The sequence below is a fragment of the Camelina sativa genome, chromosome 5 (genome assembly GCF_030686135.1).
Source record: "Camelina sativa cultivar CO46 ecotype springtype chromosome 5, ASM3068613v1".
Taxonomy (NCBI): domain Eukaryota; kingdom Viridiplantae; phylum Streptophyta; class Magnoliopsida; order Brassicales; family Brassicaceae; genus Camelina; species Camelina sativa.
In genome coordinates this window covers 21,542,028-21,563,624 of record NC_141884.1, presented here as the reverse complement: position 1 = coordinate 21,563,624, position 21,597 = coordinate 21,542,028, and the positions used below count along the sequence as shown (strand labels likewise).

Here is a 21,597-nt window from a genome sequence, read left to right as displayed (position 1 = left end):
TTTCACCTTTGAGGATACATAAAAAAATTGGCATTTAACTTTTGTTTAAAAGGAGATGTTGTTCTTTTCCCTAATCCGACATTTAACAAATCAAACCGATGCTCTTAGAGCAGTGCGGAACTGCTCAGGCACCCTCATCACTGGTGCCTGAATCGCCCCAAGCATGCCAAGCTGCCCACATGCTGCCATTTGATCGTTGCCTCGGCTAAACCGCATGAGAACAGTGCAGCCTCCTTCAGCCAAAATGTTACGAAACTTTATCATCTTGTCTTCGTCAGTCTGTATGAACTGAGAACCACTGTGTGGGTTAAATTGGATAAGGTTGATCTTGCATGGAATCCCCTGCACAAGCTCCACTAGCCTCCTTGCATCATCCAGGCTGCACAATTAAAGAGTTGATAGTTTCAGATTTGAACCATTTAAGCGGAACAGAGAGCTTAACAGTGGTCTCTCGTAATGATTTCCCTTACCTGTCATTCACTCCTGCGAGCATTACATATTCAAACAACACTTTGTACTTATGCCTAGAGCTCAGTTCTTCTCTGAGCGTCTCAAGGAGCAAAGATAGCTTGTATTTCCTGTTGATTGGCATGATCCAGTTTCTGACCTGCACGGTTCAAGTTAAATGAGGTCAGATCATCCCTCATAAAATGTTTGACTGTTTTAAAGAGATAGCATGAAACAAAACCTCATCAGTTGTTGCATTCAGACTGACTGCCAAAGCACAGTTTGACTCACGGAGAAAACGCTTCAGCTGAGGAACAAGGCCACTGGTCGAGACTGTGACCTTACGGGGACTGAAATGAAGTCCATGCTCATCTACCATTATGTTTGCAGCTTTGATGACATTGTCAATGTTGTGAAATGGCTCTCCCATTCCCTACAAAACACATCCAGCTCCATGAGAAACTGGAGACAACAGTATAAACAGACCTTAAATATGTTGAACGCCTAAAATAATATGTAGAGTTGTTTTATTTGTCTAACGAACATGCATACCATAAAGACGACATTTGTTATTGACCCAACTTCATGGGAAAGCAATCGTCTAGCATAGACAGCCTGCTCAACTATTTCAGCAGTAGTGAGATTTCTCTTCAAGCCCATCCTGTGAAATCAGTACAAAGATATATATTAAACCACAAATCAAGAGCTGAGAAAGTAGGTCAAGAGAATATCTACATTCTTCCGCGTACCTGCCAGTGTAGCAGAACTGACAATTCATAGCACAACCTACTTGGCTCGAAACACAAACTGTTGTCCTGCCTCGATCACAGGGTATAATAACTGTCTCAATCACAAGTCCATCATCCAACGTGAACAGAATCTGCAACATCCTGCGAGTTATGAATCAATGAGAACATTCCCAAAACCCCACTGCGATATAATCGTTGTCCATTCAGTGTCTAACATCATCCAGGCATCACAGAATACTTTTAACTGTTTTTCCAAATAAGAAACGATCAAATTCACCTTCCTAGTTCCATCTGAAGCCGAACGAATATCCTTAAAAGACAATGCCCCAAACACAGCATGTTCACCAATCATTTTCTTGAGATCTTTGTTCAAACCTATAAGAATAAACAACATAAACTAAGAACCAATCCACATCAACTGAGAGCACAAAAACTCTTCTGAATAAAGACATATTAGAAGACAAACCTTCAAGCTCATCAACATCATTTGCCCATATATTGTCCTTGTATAATCTCTTCCACAACATCAAAGCCTGTCCAGGTCTAAACCCATGAGACTGAACCCATTCCTACACAGTTGAAAATAACCCCAATGCTAACATTACGTGGAGAAAAGGATAAGTCATACCCTTCAAGAAAAGATTGAGACTTTTAATTAAAAAACTTACTTCGAGAGCAGTATAAGTCATTCCCTTCAAGATCACCTTCTGATTATCATCTCTCACCACAGAACCTAACAGATATATAAATCATCAATAACTACATTTCTCAGCATAAAGGACCCAAATCCGCTTAGATAAAGTAAAAAAGTATTCACCTTTAGCTGATGAGAAGTCTTCTAGTGAAGGAAGATAAGCTGCCGAAGAAGAAGAGAAGCAAGAGAAGGAGAGGCTTCGGGATTCGAGGAAACGAATTGAATTGGTAAGACGGTGGTTGCGGAAGGGCGAAGAAGGTAGAGTTAGGGTTCCGGGGAAAACCGCCGTTGAAGAGAGTAGCGACGGAGTGACGACGACGACGGCGGCAGAATTGGCGAGAGTGGTGATACCAAGTCGCCTCATTGTCGACGAATCACAAAAATCGAAATTTTCTTATTATCTCCATAGTCACTCAAGTCCTTATTATTGTTACCATTAATGTTAGTCACAAAAATTTATCATTTTTTTTTCTTTGTCATAAAAAATTGAAATTTTTTTTGGTTATACATTATAGTAAATTAATAATGTAATTTTTTATTTTTTATAAACTCCATAGGTAAACCAATTTTCAGTGACTTATTTTTGAATGTATTAATATCTGCATTTTACAAATTTAAGATTAATAGTGTGATGTGTGTGTGAGACTGTGAGTTGTAAACGATTAAAAAAAAACACTGTTTCTGATTTATGAACATGTTACTTTTACTGGTTTTGTACCTGTGTAAAAATACCTACTTCTTTAGAAAACATTGTTTTTATTTGTTATACAGTTTCATTAATTTTTAGGCGGTATATTAGTTGAGGTTTATTATATGATGATAGTCTTCTAATTGTGGATTATAATTTTTTAAGAGAGTTAAAACATTGACAATTTTTGTGTTGGTGAAGAAGAATCAAAATATTGTTTTGTTAATGATTTAAAAGTAAAATTAAATCAAATTTGAAGTCTTTGATTACTTTTCATACTTAAGATCTCTTGGAATTTTAAAACAAAACAGTTCAAAAGTTGCGTTTCAGAAAGGGTGATTCAATATTTCATTGCAAACTGACACTGTAATTGCATAACCAAATTAAATCCCAAAACTGATACGAGTTTGATTGGTAGCAAACCACAGAACTGACTACAAACATTTTAAAATGCCACCGTTTTGAAACGATTCCACCACCAACTTATCTGTTTCAATTCTAATAACAACAAATCATAAAAGATCAAAGCAGGAGGTAGAAGATCATTCGTATATCAAATCGAACAGAGAGAACGAGAGTAATCAAGAAACTGGATAAGAGTCTAGAAAACATAAATCGAGTCTTCAGTTTCATATCATAAGACTCATCATATATAGTAACCTCGGATATGGTTGCACAACATGTACTCTAGTGGGTTTGGGAAATCGAATCTTGCAGATCACGTAACCTTGTTTCCACTGACTCGCAAGCCTATACTCTTCCATCACCCATACCCTCTTATCCCTAACTCGTCTCTTCTCCTTTTCCCAGAACTTAAACATCGATTTAGGTTTCTCCTTTTCACAGAACTTATAGACCTTCTTGAACCCTAGAATCTTCCCTGTCTTCTCCGACTTGATCAGTTTATCACGACCCATGACCCTCCAGCAACCGGATTCATCACATCCATCGGTTTTACCAGAATTCACACTCCGATTAACGAAGAAGTAACGTCCGTCGTGTAGGATCCAAGGGTTTTGAGTATCGAAAAGCGTCGATGGGTTCTTGCAGTATACGTCTTGGCTTCGCAGGAAGTGGCGAGGCCAAACGTTTTCGTTATTATCGATTATCATCATCTTCAAGTACGTTGTGACGATTCAATCTTCAATTGATTGGCGATGTCTTGATGACTTCATCATCCTGATTCCCAAATGAAACTCAGGTCTCGTAGGAGAAGATTTAAAGAAACTGGTGATGATGATTGATGAAGTGAGAGAGAAACAATAAACGCAAGATGTAAAAATCGTGTAGAAGATGATAATGTTTCTTGGGAATGAAGGTAATAGATATATAGAGAGGCGCTTCTTCTACTATTCGTCGTTGGTACCGTTTATATCAAATTTGTGTATTGACCGATTTGTCCTTTGTTTTCTCTCTTTGATAACATTTGTATAATTTTTGGATTTAACGGTTATAATGTAAAGTTCTTAATTTATTTTTTTAAACAAAATATGGAGGACTTAGAATTAGCAAAGTGATGTACATTTTATTTCCTTCCTTTTTTCCTCTACTTTATTATACTTTTCAGTTATTCGTTGTTAAATGAGTGACTATATATGTTATTTTTTATTTTGGTTTTTAACAAAAAAAATTTGGAAAAAATAGTCAGAAAATAAATTATGGAATAAAAATATACTGAGAAAATCATATTCGCTGGATATGCTGGAGTTAGTTCTAGACTTTATCAAACTGGATTTTTAAAAAAATTGTAATGGGGAATTTAATTCCTACTTAAGCATCAATTGTTTATGTTTTTTTATGTGTTCTTAATTAATTACAACTAGAATATGACCCGTGCTAGAGCACGGGTTGAAATTCATTCTTTTTGTTTATTTGGTAAATTTTATTTAATTGAAAGGGATCAACAAACCCTAAACAACATTATATATTTTTGTTTGTTAATTTTATTTGATTTGTCTAGTGTTTAAAATTATATATTGTATTTTGATAGTTAATTCTATGACTTAATCTATAGTATAGCGCATATTAATTTTAGGACCAAATATGTAACTTATGTTTGTTAATTTAAAAAGTTTAAAAACAGCCAGCACATGTCCAAATTAAATTATTTAAAAAGTTTATTATAGTATATAAAACTATACAATTCAACAAAAGAAATATATGAAATGAATTTAGATATTCAAATTTTGACCCGTTACTCAGTAAAAAATTTGGATATCATTTGGACCCTGGTTATCATTTATGGATATCATTTATTATCTATATATGAAGAGTTATCTTATGAAGAGTATAGGGTCAATGTATATCCTATATATAACCTATTTTTATTTTATGCATTTGTAACCATTTCTATTTTTTTAATAAAGTCTACGATTTGATACAAACATACGAAAGGAGGATCTTCATATATATTATAACTAAATCTTGCTCCACGATTTATGGATATCATTTATCATTTATCATTTATTATCTATATATGAAGAGTTATCTTATGAAGAGTATAGGGTTAATGTATATCCTATATATAACCTATTTTTATTTTTATGCATTTGTAACCATTTATATTTTTTATAAAGTCTACAAAAACTAAGTTGTGTACTTTCCTTTTATTAAAAGGGGGATTGTAGGTAGTTTTCTAGCTAGTTCATCAATTAATAGAACTAAACGATGAGATATAAATTAGAATTTAGAAGATCATATCTTCCAAACCCGAAAAAACTGGAGTTAGTTTTGACATTTTATTTTCTTCTTAGATACTCCATTCAAACCAACAGATTTATTTTTATTTCAAATCCAAAAGCAATTAATACACGGGCTAGTAATACTAAAGAACGAGTATCTTATCCACCAAACCAAGAAAAATCATATCTATCTTGTGAATATTCATTATCTCGAAAAGAATCATCACGTAAATCATTATCTTGTTGATTAAGTCCTGTGGACGGCGACGCTGAAACCTCCTCGGGCGCCGCCGGAGGATGAATCGTCGGTGGGAAAGTAAACTGATGACCAGCTGCTCCGATGAGAAAATTGCGAGAAGGTCTCTTGCAGTTTCCGCAAAGCATACACCTCACATGCGGCGGCACGGCCTCGTGAAGGTGAAACACCCGGTCGCAATTATGGCACAGAAGCTTGTCGTGTCCACGACAGTAAACAACAGCGTTTGACGCTAAGCATGATTCACATCTCATTGCAAACATCCATCTCTCACAATTGTTATTCCCGTTGCAGCTCATCTCAAACATCCCTGCTCTTCTCTGGTGGTGGTGACCAACTACATGCTCGTGCTCATGATTGCTATTTTGAACCACATGAGGCATTTCAAACGTCCCTGCTCTTCTCTGGTGGTGGTGACCAACTACATGCTCGTTCTCATGATTGCAATTTTGAACCACATGAGGCATCTCAAACATCCCTGCTCTTCTCTGGTGGTGGTGACCAACTACATGCTCGTGCTCATGATTGCTATTTTGAACCACATGAGGCATATGCGCATGCTCATGATGCTGATTAGTGGTGTTATGATGTGGAGGAGGAAAGCGATTGAGGAGTTGAATGCGGTGGCGGAGAGTGGTGCACTTGAAATAGCATGAATAACAAGATTGGCAAAGAGCCTTCTCATCGTCACAGCAGAGGAGTAAAGCTGGATTCCGCTTGCAGTTATCGCAGACTTGGTAACGTACATGTTCCGCATGCAAGTTATTACAATGGCGCAGGTAGTCACATGTAAGACAGAAGTTGAGAGATTCGGTTACACAATGGATCACGTCTGCTGAATGTTTACATGAGTGACACGCTTGAGCCATGTTTCCTGTAGTAAAAACGAAAGAGAAGAAACACAGAACCAAAACTTTTGCTTTCTGTTTATGAAAAATATTTGTATATTAACGCAGTGTATAAGCTCGTATTTATAACCCTTCCCTTTAATTTGTAGAGTTTTGTTTTTTCCTAACTGATTAAATAGAAGGATAATTCTGTTTTTCTTTAAAAAAACCTATGTAATTATCTTTAACTAAAATTTATTTCTCAAAATTAAAACTAAAATTTATCAATGAGAATATTTGGAAAATATAATTATTTGATATGTGAAATACTCATCAGAATAATTATCACACACACAAAAAAAAAACATCAGAATATATAATATAGATATATAATACTAGGAGGAAGAAGACAATTCCTTGATGCCTTGAAAACCACGAAAGGTGGTTTTCCCCCTGAGAAAATCAGAGTACCAATGAGCAGAGAGTCTAGGAGATCTCTTTCGATGAGGATCACTAAAATTTACAGAGTACAATCCATAACCATCATGGTAGCCCCCTATAAGCTCGTATAAATCCATAAATGACCATACAAAGTAGCCTCTCGTGTCTGATCCATTCCTATACGAGTAGTAATGTCTTTTGTTTTCTTCTTCTTATCACACTAAGATGACAAGAGAATAAAATATGCAATAAGAAAACTTTACTTACCTTATGGATTTGAGCATAGCACCAATGTACGCATGTAAGTATTCTACCCTTGGTGTATCCTTCTGTTGCTTTATCGGTGCACCTATTGGTTTGCCATCGACAAGAGAATTGAGTAGACTGAGACAAAAACATGCATGAGAGAGAAATCAGAGAAGATAGTGACCATTCTCAAGGATGTAGACAGGAGGATTGCCATAAGTCTGCTTTATGTACTCCAAGACAGCTTCCATAGTCCATGGAGCAACAGGATACTACTTGTCCAAACAAAAAACAAAAAACAAAACAACAAAGAAAGATGGATTAGTAACGCATTGAAACTCCTACCTCCGGAACTGATGTATTCCCAAGGTCTTCCAACCATTAAAACAAAGAAGTGATGATTAATTAGCAAAAAAAAAAAATATCAAAAGAGAAAAGAGTTTGTTATGTCATACAAGTCACATATCCGCCCATATCTGAGTAGAAATCCGGGTCTCCAGAATTGGATTTGCTGCTTGTGACCGAAGCCGCAAAATAGTGGTTGATTCCTAAGAAGTCAGATGAGCCTTTAACTTGTTCTGATTCCTCCTCTGAGAAAACTGGCAGTCTTGATCCAACGGTTCTTCTCATTGTATCAGGATAGTCTCCAAATATAAGAGGCTCAAGGAACCTGAGTTTTAAAGAGCAGCATATCTATTTTCTTTTCTGCTTAAAATTTTTGGACAAGTTGCCCTTTTGGAACCATGTGTGTCTGAACTTACCAGCCGAAATAGAAATCTTTGGCTCTTTGAGTTGCAATGGTATCATCCTCAGAGCTTGTAGAAGGTTTAAACTCCACTAAATATAAGCCAAAACCTACGGAACCTCCCTGCTTATTCTGCACATTGTATATAGTAGTTGACTAGTTGCTCCCCCTTGTCATTGACTCACACATTCAATAAACATTTCTTCATGTATAAGCAACTATATCTACCTGGTACTTTTGCTTATATAGTCTTGAAACAGAGGCGTGTGCAAGCAGCAAGTTATGGCCTGCGATATATGTTTCAGTAGAGGAATTACCTACTAAGCAGTTTTGCCCCGGTATGGAACAACGACCAGGCGCTGTATTCGGTTTAGTAGATAGACAGTTCTGGTTTTCATTTGACTCGGTTTACTAAATGAGTAACGGAAACATCATCATTTACAATCAAGTATCAACCAAAAGAGAAAGACAATAATGCTGCAATCTATATAGCCTCGAGGAACGACACCGAGAAGTTGAGATGGTTCTACAGTCAAATGAATCCTTACTTCACTCCTATCCAAAACAATAATTTCTAAACCAAAGAGAGTTCTAAACATTTAACGGCAACAATAGATCTCGAGTTTAACCAACAATAGATTTCTGTTGCGTAAGTCTCCTAGTTATCTTTAGTGGTGATCTTGATGACGGACAACACTTTATTCTGCATCTCCTTATCCACAAGCCTGTACTCATCTATAGTCCAAGTTACGTTGATCTCTTCTCCTTCACGAACAAATCTTTGTTTCTCGGTTTCGTAAAACTTTAAAACCTTCTTGAAACCAATGGTCTCCCCGGACGACCTTGAATTGATCATCACATCAGGGTGCAGGATCCTCCAGTAACCACCATCGCATTTATCAGTATCACCACAAGTCTGGTTAGCGAAGATGCAAGTTCCGAAATTTCGAAACATCTGATCATGAAGATCCACAAGCTTCCATGGATTCAAGCGGTACACGTTGTTTGTAACGTGGCTAGGCCAATTTTTGCCTTGATAGACAGCCGGTATCCTCAACACATGTGCTTCATCAGCCTTTCGTTGATCTATTGATTTGAATCCATAAGCTGGCAACAATAAACTTGCAGGAACCGGTACGGGTTCAGTAGTGGACAGATACGAGAAATGCTTGGCAAGCAAGGAACTAGTTTCGGCTTCAAACAGAAAACGGATCTTGCAAATAACTAGAGGATCTTGATTCCAGTTCAAGTTATTGGTAAGCCTAAACTCTTCCATTACCCAACTTCGCTTGTACTCTCTTGGTTTCCTCTTTACGCAGAACTTGAGAATCTTCTTGAACCCTAGAACCTTCCCAGTCTCCTTCGATTTGATCAGTTTATCACGACCCATGATCCTCCAGCAACCTGATTCGCATCCATCAGCTTTACCACAATTCTTTGTTCGTGGTTCAACGATCAAGAAGGTAGAGCTCTCAGAATCGAACTCTTCATATGGATTCGTCTCGAACACGTCTACGTCTTGGGTGAAGAGACCCTCCCAAGCATCTTCGTTAACGATTATACGCTTCAGATAACGTGAGACTATTACATCGTCTTCTGCGTCTAACAGTTCGTCTGCTGCTTTGATCAGTTCCCTCGTGATTTCCTTATAAGTTGCCTCGTCTTCTCCGTTGCTCAGTTCGTCGTCCTCCATAATGAAACTAAATCGATCAAGAGAAAAAGACGGGATCGTAGGAGAGAAAGATCAAACGCAAGAAAGTGCTTGTTTCTTGAAGATGAAGCGAGAAAAAGAAGATCGAAGAGAGACTTATGTTAACGGATGTGCTTTTAAAGTTCCTTTATATCTAATTTTCATGTTATTACCAATATAAAAGTTTCTTCCTTCACGGATACTTTTACAGTTTTACTGTTATAGTTGCTTCGTTAAAATAGTAATTTCTTAATTTGTAAACGGATAATATTTGGCACTATTTTTTCTTCGCCATGTTTAAAGTATACTTTAATTTATAGTTGTGAAACAGAATGAATAAGTTTTATTTTTATATTTTTCATTTTTAGACCTAATATTCCAAATCTTGGCCCTATAGTTTCTTAATCACTGGTTTCTTAATCAAAACCAACTATTGATAATATAATCTTTATTTAGTCCATAAACATACATTCTTTGAATATTCTTAAAAACAGAGGTCAAAAGTCTCATTATTTGTTCTTCCCAAGGGAGAGATCCTTAGCTTCTTCATCTTCGACTTTGTTGTTCTTCATCAACTGAGCTAATCACTCGGCAAGACTCAGCCTAGTCGCAGGAGACACACCATTCTTTCCAATGATTGATTCAAGAACTGCTTCTGCCAACAACTTATTCTCGACCACAGCTTTTCCAGCTTTAGGAATAGTATCGTCTTTAGAAAACGCAATCTGCAAAAAACATGAAAGTGTTCAGAGCTAGCTAGCTACACGTTCTGACTACTAATGTGATAGCACAAGCTAAGGTAGTACCGTGAGAGAGCCTTTAGGAGAAAGAGCGAAGGGGATGGAGGCACCGGGAGGGAAAGTTTGATCCTTGAAGATCTCCAAGAATCTTTGAAGAGCTTTGGCTTCACTCTGTGTGTAAATCCCTAACGATTTCCAAATCATGACACAGTTCTTTGCTACTTTCATCGAATATTCATTTTCCCGTTAATGGTCGTTTCATCGTCACCTTAATAAATTTCTCAAACTCACCTATAATTAAGAGCAATTCAATCACAAGATATTCTTAAAAGGTTTAACAACAATTGAATGTGGCGTGCATGTTAAGCAAACACACCTGTGACGATGTCACGAAAGAATGGGACGGATTCCGTTAATTCCTTCGTAGTCTTTCCCTTCCACTTAACGGAGAGTAAGATGATCGATCATGAAATCCAGAGTAGAAGTGATCTGCTTCTCCTCTTCGTTAACAAATTCTACAATTCAGTTAACTTGATAACGCACAACACTTTATTCTGCTTCTCCTCTTCCTTAAGCCTGTACTCTTTTATAGTCCAAGTTACCTTCACATCTTCTCCTTCACGAACATAGCTTAGTTCTTCCATTTGGTAAAACCCAAAACCCTTCTTGAAACCAATGGTCTTCCCGGACTTTGACTTGATCAGCTTATCACCGTGCAGGATCTTCCAGTAACCACTACCATCGCATTCATCGGTTGTACGAAAAGTCTCGTTAGCGTAGATGCATGTTCCATAAAGTCGAAACATCTTCTCGGAAGGATCCACAAGCGTCAATGGATGCAAACGGTAGACGTTATTGGTAACGTAGCTAGGCCAAACATTTCCGTCAGAATCAGATATCGTTAACAGATAAGACTCATCCTCCACTTGGCTATCGGAATCATAGTATCCATAAGATGGTAGTAATAGATTTGCAGGAATAGTAGAGAGATACGAGAAATGCTTGCCTAGCAAGAAACTGATCTCGGTTCGAAACAGAAACCTAATCTTGCAAATCACATGATCTTGCTTCCGGTTCAAGTTATTGGTAAGCCTATACTCTTCCATAACCCAGCTCCTCTTGTATTCCTCTGGTTGCCTCTTTAAGCAGAACTTGTAAATCTTCTTGAACCCTAGAATCTCTCCAGTCTCCTCCGATTTTATCAGTTTATCACGACCCATGATTGTATTGACCCTCACTAGGGGCAAAAATCCCAAAATAAAAATTCGAGGAAATGGCCCGGAAAAGACTTAAGAAGGAGGAGGAAATAAAACTTTCCGACTATCTTTATATATTGCTTTAATGACTTATTTACAATGTAATATTTTGTTAAAGTAATATATTCGGTTTTCAGGAAAACATGGCAAGTTGCAAATGATACTCGGCCTTGTCCGGGCTAACACAATGCACCAGGCCGCGAGGGTTGCAAAGCCTAAGTAACCTCGGTTGCGGGTGGATTTGTGCCAGGGAGGACCGGTCGGGAAGTCTGCAGCTTCCGTCCCTCGACCGGATCACCTCGGTACAATTCCGCAAGTGGCGTCCCGTGGCTGTCCGATGACCTTCGTGGTCATAGAACGGTTTGGGGGCGTTACAACGGTGGTATCAGAGCGGTGTTTTTGAATCCGCGAACACTTGTGCATTTCAAAGTTTTATCGAGTAAATGTGTCGCAAAACCACAAAATTTTATCCGGTTGTTTGCTTGTCTAGTTTTAAGTGAAACCTTAGAATGGACTAGCATCTCACCTTGTTTCTTGTGGGTTTTAGAATGTCTAGTTGCGGAGACGGTTCAGGGAGTGAGGGGCCGAGACATGAGGATTGTGGGCATCATAATGGGTATTTATCGAAACGGAGTCGGAGAGTAGTCATGGGCCAATTGACCCGGAGACTTGGAGTGTGGACGGGTTATTGGACGAGGATGATTTGAATGATTGGGATGAGGACGGGGTATTTGACGCTGATGACGCCAATCTATCTATTGAAACCGATCCATCGGAGTGTCCAGACGAACCGGAGGAGATGGAAGCGGATCAGGATGATCAAACAATTGTGTTGGAAGTGGGTGAGTCGAGCCGTGTCCAAGTGAGGATAGACGCGCAAGGAAACTTTCAAACCGTACCAGTTGGAGAGTATGGAGAAGCAGCGGCTGAGCTTGCCGAGAAGTTGCAGAATTTGTTATTGGAGCTTGTGGAGGATCATTACGATGATATCAATCCCGAAGAGTTCATGTGAGAGTACCCGAATACAGTCGAGAGGATCCTAAACTTCTTGACGGAGGCGTACGAGACTGGAGGAGAAGCTAATGTATGGGTGAACGGGGTAACACCCGAGACCGGAGATATCCGTACGGAGCAGCCAGTGGAGGAGAGACCGGAGACGGTTGCGAGAATTCTTCTTATGCTGAACGAGTTGTACTCACCGGAGAGAGCGGATGAAGTTGTGGGTGAACCCATAGTGCTGGAGGCCGAGAGAGAAAGGGTTGAAGGTGGTGAAGATTCTAGGATCGAGGAACCAACGACCAGAGAAGTGGAGGTGATCGACATTTTGTCGAGTGATGATGAGGGGATACCGACTTTGGTGGTAGAACCGAGGAATGATCAAGACCCAATACCGAGAGACCAAGACCGCGAAGCTGACGTAGGCGTTGAGCAGAGAGAGGACGCAATATCAAGGGCTAGTGCAAGCCGTGATGTAAGAAACAAGGTGGACCCGATCGAGAAGAACCAGACCTCTTAATGCCAAACCAAGTTGTACCCGACCAAGTAGTGCCGGATCAGGTTGTGCCGAGACACAACAGTCCTATTCGAGCCATACCATTGCAAATGGTGTTTGCTGAGCAAGAGGAGGAACCAAGAGACCCAGATTGGGAGAGAATTGATAAGATGACCGACTTAAGGAGAACGAACCGAAAGCGTATATGGTTCGAGGAAGGGGAAAGTAGTACAAAGAGACCGAGGGTGTCGTACCAGAAATTTCAGGCAAGGGAACAGCCAGTAACTACTCAGCCAAGAGGGTGATTGAGGACGAGAGCCACTGCCCGGAAGAGAGTAGTGTACCCCCACCAAGTCGATAGGAGGAATCTACCTTATTGCGATTTGTGTAAAGGGATTGGGCATTGGACCAGGCATTGTTGGAGGACGGAGCTGAGACGTATGTGTGATCCAACAAACGTGGAGTGTGAATGGTGCGGGACGCGAGGGCACTTTGCCTATCGCTGCCTAAACCTAGATCTTATGAGATACACGAGGCCGTGTGATTTGTGTGGGATGCCGGGGCATCTAAACAACCATTGTTGGAGGACAAGACCACAACATCTGCCGATCCCCGAGCATGTTGTGTGTACTGAGTGTGGGACGAGAGGACATTTCGCTCATAGCTGTCCGGACCGAGTTGTGCGAGAAGGAGGGAACTCATCGAGCCAACTTGTGCATACGGGGGAGAACTTGTTAGACCGAGCTACCCGAGTCGAAGAGAGCCCAACGAATCAAGTTAGAACCTCATTGTCTGCTGCCTCTACCTCAACCTCATCTCCCGCAGAACCGCGACCTGATGAGCCAGCTGGGGAGTGCGAGTGCACTTGCGAAGTGTGTACTAGGTTCAGGAACCCGTAGACTGGCTGGGAGTAAGGGAAGTTCTTTTGGGGATTATGTGTAAGGGTTGAATTGTTTTCTTTTTGTTGTAAGTTCTAGACTTAACCTCGTGTTGTTTGTCTAGGATCCGAACCCTTAATTTTATCGGCTAAGTGGTGTAGAACCTTTGTGTCTTTTGTAAAAGTATCTTTGTGTTCTTTAGCCGTGTTGGTGTTGTTTGTTGTGTGCTAATCTTTGCTTGTTTAACTACTTGCTTGATTTGCTTGAGTTTTATAGGTTGCATAGTTAATTATTTTTGCATAATTAGCTTGCATATCTTCAGCGTGATCGATGAGGATTCACATAAGTCACCACAAAGCGCGATAAGACAAAAGAGAAGAAGATCAAGAAAGATCAAGAGAGTTCAACCAAGAAAAGGGCAATCCGTTCAGTTAAGAGCAAAAGAAAAAGAAGAGAAAAATGATGGAGAAGGATGAGGCGAATCCAAAGAAATTGAAAGAGCAAAAGAGTAGTGCAAATAAATCAAAAATGGCGAAACAAATTGAGAAAGGCAAACCAAATATGAGCAAGAAAGTGGCAAAAAACAAACTAAGAAGGTCGGACCAAGCGCGATCAAGAAAATGCGAAAGTAATGCATGACCCAAGAATTAAGTGCATAAGAGGGTGTAAGAAGATAATACATGGAAGGTGAAATTGTCTACGAATAGACAAGAGGGTGCAAGAAAATAATGGACGACGAAGGCGAAGAAGCCAATCTTGTGCTTGATGGTGAAACAAGTGCGGTTCTATTGAGCCAAACTTGGAAAAGAACAAAGAAGGTAACAAAATATGGAGAAAACCAAGGAGTTGGAAATGGAGATCAACAATAAAGTTGAAGGAGTCAGTTGGTGGAAACCAAGACTATTTGATCAAGCTCAGTGATCAAAATAAATCAAGTAGGCCGGAGAAGGTGTTACATCAAAATAATGGCGTGGAGATTAAAAGAATCAGAAAAGATTTGTAATCGGACCAAGGTGTGGAGATCAAAGGAGTCGGAGTGAACCAGAATACATACCAAGGCAAAAAGTCAAGAAAAATCTGAAGAAAGAGAAGCAGTGAATCAAAAAGCTAAAGAAGTGGATAAGTCATAGTACATCAAGGAAGAAGCCTTAATACTCAAAGCGAGATTGAAAAAAAAAAAAAAAAATTTGAAGGACCAAGTAAATGCTGGAGATGAAGAAGCTTTCCAAAAGCATCAGCAAACGGTGTAAGTGGTACAAGTATGAAGTGAGACTATGGAGATGAAAGAACCAAGGAAAGGAGGCTTTCAATAAAATTATTGGCGTAGTGGTAATCACAAGACGAGGACACTTGTGTCGAGAAGTATTGATAACACAAGAAAAGGAGGAGAAGGTCTGAGAATTCGAGGACGAATTCTTATAAGGGGAGGAGAATGTAGTGACCCTCACTAGGAGCAAAAATCCCAAAATAAAAATTCGAGGAAATGGCCCGGAAAAGACTTAAGAAGGAGGAGGAAATAAAACTTTCCGACTATCTTTATATATTGCTTTAATGACTTATTTACAATGTAATATTTTGTTACAGTAATATATTCGGTTTTCAGGAAAACATGGCAAGTTGCAAATGATACTCGGCCTTGTCCGGGCTAACACAATGCACCAGGCCGCGAGGGTTGCAAAGCCTAAGTAACCTCGGTTGCGGATGGATTTGTGCCAGGGAGGACCGGTCGGGAAGTCTGCAGCTTCCGTCCCTCGACCGGATCACCTCGGTACAATTCCGCAAGTGGCGTCCCGTGGCTGTCCGATGGCCTTCGTGGTCATAGAACGGTTCGGGGGCGTTACAACGATTCTCCAGCAACCAGATCTACATCCATCGGTTTTACCGCAACTCTCTGTTCGTGGTTTCACGATCACGAAGATAGGTATCTCAGCATTGAACTCCACATTTGGATTCTTGTTGAACACGTCTACGTCTTGGGTGAAGAGCTCAGGCCATGAATCTCCGTAAACGATCATACGCTTCAGTAAATGTGATATTACATATATCAAAATTAAACGAGATTTTATTTTTTGCTGATGTGGCTAGGGCGAGAAAAAAGGCGATTAGGGTTTTTTTGCTTTTTGGCCAAGGATGCTGCCGTTGGCGGCTTCCCCAGGCTGCGTAGCGGTGGTTCCGGGGGGGGGGGGTTTGAGAGTGCTGTGGAGAGTGAGAGGGTGGTTACGGAGAAGGGTGAGTTGGGTGTGGGTTTGGGCGATGTTTTAGCGGTGGATAGTCAAAGAAAGGAGAGGCCAAAGGAAGTATCGTCATCATCGATACAACCTGCAATGAAAGAGCAGCGTTCTTATCTACAGGTTGTTCAGAAACGGATGTTTAAGAAGCAAAACTTTCCAGTCATAGAAGTGGATGGCAAGGCAAAGGTTGTTGTGCCTAAAGAGGTGTTTGTAGGGGCAAAGCCGCTTTGGGAAGATTTTGTGATTGGAAAGTTCCTTAACTCGAAGGCCCCTCATGTTGGTAAGATTCACATGATTGTGAATAAAATCTGGCGTTTGGGGGATCGGTCTACGGTTATTGATGTTTTGGTCGTAAATGATTTCACTGTGAAGTTTCGTATTAGGCATGAGGGCATACGGCATCGGGTACTTAATCGAGGCATGTGGAACATCATGGACATACCTATGTTAGTTTCAAAGTGGACTCTGTTTTTGGAAGAGGCTCAACCTGCTATGCAGTCGGTCCCCTTGTGGGTCAAGCTTTCTAATATTCCTCCACCACTGTTCACAGACAAGGGTTTGGAGTTTTGTCTAGCGCAGTTGGTAAACCTATTCGGTTACACTCTAACACGGAGAACTGTGTTAGCTTTGTGGAGGCTCAGGTTCTCGTCGAGGCTGATTTAACTATAGACCTACCTACAGAATTCCTCATCACAGGTGAGAAAGAGGGGGAGTTGGATTCTGTCATTAAGTATAGCTACCCTTGGCTTCCTCCAAGGTGTGGACACTGTAATAAATGGGGTCATCAAAGTGCATCGTGTTTGTTAGCTCCGGCAGTAGTGGGTGTGGAGGAACAGCAACCGGCTATGACTCAGGATGATCGGATAAATGTTTCAATGGCTCATGAGAATGGGGAACAGGTAGTAGCTACGGTTGATGGTGGGGGTGAACGTTCACCGTTGGAGGTGCAAGCACCAGCAACTGTATCTACTATGGAGAAGGAGAAGGCAAGTTTGCCTGATCTACAGGTGGAGGATCAAGCTCAGGAGGCTTGGATAACGCCAAAGTCCTCTCGAGGTAGTCCTCGTACTACTGCAGTTTTGTAGCTTGGTGGGGTTTCTTTGTCGAAAAATTCCGTTTCTGCTTTGGAAGATGGTTTGGAGGGGAGCTCTGAGCCTGAGGTTGATACGGTTGATGAATCTCTGAAATCAGGTATAGAGGATCCCTCTGTTTCAGGTCGCCCGAGGGGTGTGTCTACAAAGCAGGATGTGCTGGAGGAGGCCCCTCTGCGTACTTACTTGCTGCGAGGCTCCAAAACAGCTAATAAATATGTTTCTACCCTTCCTGCTGGTTTGACTAAGGACCAGAGTTGAAATCCGGGCAGGAAACCACCATCAAAGCCTTAATGTCAGGTTTTTCTTGGAATGTTCGTGGATTGAATAGGACGTTTAAACATTCCTTTAATAAAGAGTGGGTGTCGCAGAGTGGGTTTCAGTTTTGTTGTCTTCTGGAGACAAGAGTAAAAGAAGAGAAGTCGTTGAGTTTGGGGAATAAGTTGTTTCCAGGTTGGTCGCTCTTGACGAATTATGAACATAATAGTCGAGGGAGAATATGGGTGATTTGGAAAGCAAATGTGAGGGTTGATCCGGTGTTTAAGAGTGAATAGATCATTACGTGTTATGTGAAGCTTGAAAATCAGGATGAAGAATTTTTTTGTTCTTTTGTGTATGCTTTGAATACGGTGGAGGCATGGAGAGTGCTATGGCAGGAGATAAGAGATCATTCTGCTTCTCCTATGTTTCGTAACAAGCCGTGGGTACTCTTGGGGATTTTAATGAAACGCTTGATATGGCTGAACATTCTCGCTTTGATGCCAGTCCGATGGTCACAGCGGGAATGCGTGAGTTTCAGGCAGTTGTTAATTCTTGTTTGTTGGTAGATTTGGCTTCCCATGGTCCTCTGTTTACATGGGGAAATAAACGTGATGCTGACTTGATCCTTAAGAAGTTGGATAGGGTGATGGTAAATACAGCCTGGGAATAGTGCTTTCCGCGAAGTTATAATGTGTTTGCTGCTGGGGGTGTCTCTGACCACCTACATTGCCGGCTTATGCTTCAGGGTGATGCTGCTCCTATTGTGAAGCGTTGACCTTTCAAATTTGTTAACTTGTTAACTGAAATGGAGGATTTTAAGCCATTGGTGGGGTACTATTGGCAGGAAACGGAACCTCTGTTCCTATCTACTTCCACCTTGTTTCGATTTTCCAAGAAGCTCAAAGGGTTAAAGCCAAAGTTAAGAAGCCTGGCAAAGAGAAGAATGGGGGATCTTATTCGAAAAACAAAGGAGGATTTTAACACACTTTGCCAGAAGCAACAAGCTACTGCACTGCAACCTTCATCGCAGGCCATGGAGGAGGAAAAAGAGGCTTATAAACGATGGGACTTTCTGGCAGGGTTGGAGGAGAAATATCTCAAGCAGAAGTCGAAGTTACATTGGTTACAGGTGGGGGATAGAAACAACAAAACATTTCATCGAGCTGCTAAAGTGAGGGAAGCAAGAAACAATATTCGGGAGGTTCAGTGCCTTGATGGTCGGGTGGTTGTGGCGGAGGCCGATATCAAAGTAGAGGCTGAACGACACTTTAGAGAATTCTTGCAGGAGGTTCTGGGGGATTTTGAGGGTGCCACAGTTGATGGTTTGAAAATTTTGTTACCATTTCGTTGTTCTAATGCTGACCAGCAAGCTCTAATCCGGGATGTCACGGGTGATGAGATACAGAAGGTCCTTTTTTCTATGCCGTGTGATAAATCACCTGGGCCGGACGGATACACGGTGGAGTTTTATAAAGCTACCTGGTCGATTATTGGAAGGGAGTTTGTGTTAGCGGTGCAGTCATTTTTTGCTAAAGGTTTTTTGCCCAAGGGCATCAACACCACCATTTTAGCGCTTATTCCTAAGTCGTTGGAAGCTAGACAAGTGAAGGATTATCATCCTATCTCGTGCTGTAACGTGATATATAAGGTGATATCGAAAATCTTAGCAAACAGATTGAAGAGAGTGCTCCCAAAGTTTATCTCGAGCAACCAATCGGTATTTGTTAAGGATCGGTTGTTGATAGAGAATGTGTTGTTAGCCACTGAATTGGTTAAGGATTACCACAAGGAATCTGTTTCTAGCAGGTGTGCTATTAAGATTGATGTTTCAAAAGCGTTTGATTCAGTGCAGTGGTCTTTTCTATCCAAAAATCTTTCAGCCATGCAGTTCCCGCAGTTATTCATCCATTGGTTGATGCTTTGTGTTACCACAGCCTCATTTTCAGTTTAGGTAAATGGAGAACTTGCAGGTTTTTTTAGGAGTTGCAGAGGCCTTAGACAGGGTTGTTCTTTATCACCATACCTCTTTGTCATTTGTATGGATGTTCTTTCTAAAAAGTTGGACAAGGCGGCGGGGGAGCATTTATTTGGTTATCATCCTCGGTGTAAGAATTTGGGTTTAACTCATTTGAGCTTTGCGGATGATCTAATGGTGCTTACAGATGGTAAGATGCGGTCTATCAAGGGAATTGTTGATGTATTTGAGGAGTTTGCTAAGGTTTCAGGGCTGAAGATTAGTATGGAGAAGTCCACACTTTATTTGGCTGGAGTTACTGTCGATCAGGCCACTCGTTTCCCGTTCACTGTGGGTCACTTGCCGGTTCGTTATTTGGGTTTGCCGCTGGTCACAAAGCAGCTTACCACTGCTGATTACTCTCCTCTGATTGAACAAATTCGACAGCGTATAGGTTCGTGGACAGCACGCCATTTACCATTTGCAGGCCGTTTCAATCTGATATCGTCGGTCCTTTGGAGTGTGTGTAATTTTTGGCTTGGTGCTTTTTGTTTACCTAAGCGGTGTTTAAAGGAGATTGATTTCATGTATTCGGGATTTCTCTGGTTGGGTCCGGATATGAATCCTAACAAAGCTAAGGTTTCGTGGGAAGTAGTATGCAAGACTAAAGTGGAATGTGGGCTTGGTCTCCGTTCAATTCATGAAGCAAACATTGTGAGCTGTTTGAAGTTGATTTGGCGAGTGATGTCTTAAGGAGACTCTTTATGGGTTAAATGGGTTCAAATAAACTTGTTAAAGGGGGCATCTTTTTGGTCGGTGCCGGTGACCACAAGTGTGGGTTCTTGGATTTGGAAGAAGCTTCTCAAATACCGGGGAATAGCTTCCACTTTCTGTAAGGTGGATGTGGGGGATGGAGAGAGCACCTCTTTTTGGTATGATTGGTGGTCGGATTTGGGGAGACTCATGGATGTGTTTGGGGATCGAGGGGTTATTGATTTGGGGATAAGCAGGCAGAGTTCCTTGGCTGAAGCGTGGGTTCCACGTCGACACCGGCGTCGACATAGAGGAGACCAGCTTAATGCTGTTGAGCAGGCTCTGTTTTCTCGGAGGGACCTGCGTCTGGAGACAGTTGATCGAGTCGTATGGTGAGGTAAGAATGATGTGTTTAAGACAAAATTCTCAACTAAGGATACTTGGAATCATATTAGAACTACGGCTAATACGGTCTCATGGCATGAGGGGGTTTGGTTTACGCATGGTACACCAAAATTCTCTTTCTGTGTATGGTTGGCTGTCCAAGATCGTCTTTCAACAGGGGCTCGAATGGTTATGTGGAATGGGACTGCTGTAGGAACTTGTGTTTTCTGTAACTCCATGCTAGAAACGCGAGATCACCTGTTCTTTTCTTGCTCTTTTGTCTCTGGGGTGTGGTCGGCTCTTGCCAAGGGGCTGTTTAAGTCTCACTTTTCTACGGATTGGTCTGCTGTAATGGCTCACCTATCGCTCTCTAATCTCCCCCGCATTGAAGGTTTCCTCCTCAGGTATGTCTTTCAAGTGGTGGTGTATACTGTTTGGCGTGAACGTAATGGCCGAAGACATGGTGATCCGCCACATTCTGCTACATACTTGGTCGGATGGATTGATCAGCAAGTTCGGGATCAGCTCCTGGCGATTGGACGGTTGGGCGATCGTCAGTATGATGAGGCGTTTCAAGTGTGGCTACAATCTTGTGTTTAGTTTCCTTGTTTCGCTAAACTCTGTTTCAATCTTTTAGTTTTCAGTTACAAACATTCAGCTTTTGCTGCACTAGTTGTACCACTGTAATTTTTCTTTAAATATAATTTAACATTAGATTCAAAAAAAAAAAAAGTGAGATTATTACTTCGTCTGCTGGGTTTAACAGTTCGTCTTTGACTTGATTATAATCTGCAGCCAATTCGTACACCATAATGAAACTCAAGAAAAAGATTGGATCGAGAGAGAAAAGATCAAACGCAAGAATGAAGTGTTTTGTTTATGAGAGATGAAGCGAAGACAGTGGATTTGCCTCGCTAATCCCTGTCGTTAGAAAACCCACCACAATTTCTAAATCAACTTCAAACTCTAACCGTTCCACTCGTCTCTCCCATGCCACCACCAGTCCATAATACACCCCCCATAATTCAGCCATGATAGCAGAACAAATCCCAATGTGCAATGCAAAACCCACTACAAAAACCTCCTGTCTCAT

The 21,597-nt window shown here is 40.8% G+C and overlaps 4 protein-coding genes and 2 pseudogenes across 5 annotated transcripts; all 6 read right to left on the bottom strand.

The window, feature by feature from the left end:
• Nucleotides 1-13: 13 nt before the first annotated feature.
• LOC104787135 (uncharacterized) lies at nt 14-2,340 on the bottom strand. 2 transcript variants are annotated; one of them, XM_010512655.3, is made up of 9 exons: nt 2,014-2,340; nt 1,865-1,929; nt 1,663-1,765; nt 1,474-1,571; nt 1,197-1,327; nt 1,000-1,108; nt 689-880; nt 471-607; nt 14-379 (listed from the first exon to the last, which is right to left on the bottom strand). In XM_010512655.3, exons 1-9 carry the CDS (start codon nt 2,252-2,254, stop codon nt 91-93), a joined length of 1,365 nt encoding a protein of 454 aa, XP_010510957.2. In that variant the 5' UTR covers nt 2,255-2,340; the 3' UTR covers nt 14-90. The 2 variants fall into 2 exon arrangements, with proteins under 2 accessions (XP_010510957.2, XP_087306660.1); XM_087450534.1 differs by having other exon boundaries at nt 1,197-1,337; nt 2,014-2,322.
• Nucleotides 2,341-3,107: 767 nt separating this feature from the next.
• LOC104787133 (protein CUP-SHAPED COTYLEDON 1-like) lies at nt 3,108-3,753 on the bottom strand (annotated as a pseudogene).
• Nucleotides 3,754-5,418: 1,665 nt separating this feature from the next.
• On the bottom strand, nt 5,419-6,473 carry LOC104789350 (uncharacterized). Its single transcript, XM_087512474.1, has one exon. It carries the CDS (start codon nt 6,382-6,384, stop codon nt 5,419-5,421), a length of 966 nt encoding a protein of 321 aa, XP_087368600.1. The 5' UTR covers nt 6,385-6,473.
• Nucleotides 6,474-6,737: 264 nt separating this feature from the next.
• LOC104789349 (putative beta-glucosidase 5) lies at nt 6,738-8,373 on the bottom strand. Its single transcript, XM_087512473.1, has 8 exons — nt 8,278-8,373; nt 8,003-8,161; nt 7,791-7,906; nt 7,485-7,699; nt 7,375-7,400; nt 7,214-7,301; nt 7,051-7,132; nt 6,738-6,960 (listed from the first exon to the last, which is right to left on the bottom strand). Exons 1-8 carry the CDS (start codon nt 8,371-8,373, stop codon nt 6,738-6,740), a joined length of 1,005 nt encoding a protein of 334 aa, XP_087368599.1.
• On the bottom strand, nt 8,333-9,537 carry LOC104789348 (uncharacterized). The gene has a single exon (XM_010515064.2). The coding sequence runs from the start codon at nt 9,465-9,467 to the stop codon at nt 8,433-8,435; it is 1,035 nt and encodes a 344-aa protein (XP_010513366.1). The 5' UTR covers nt 9,468-9,537; the 3' UTR covers nt 8,333-8,432.
• Nucleotides 9,538-9,973: 436 nt separating this feature from the next.
• On the bottom strand, nt 9,974-21,315 carry LOC104789347 (uncharacterized; annotated as a pseudogene).
• Nucleotides 21,316-21,597: the final 282 nt, after the last annotated feature.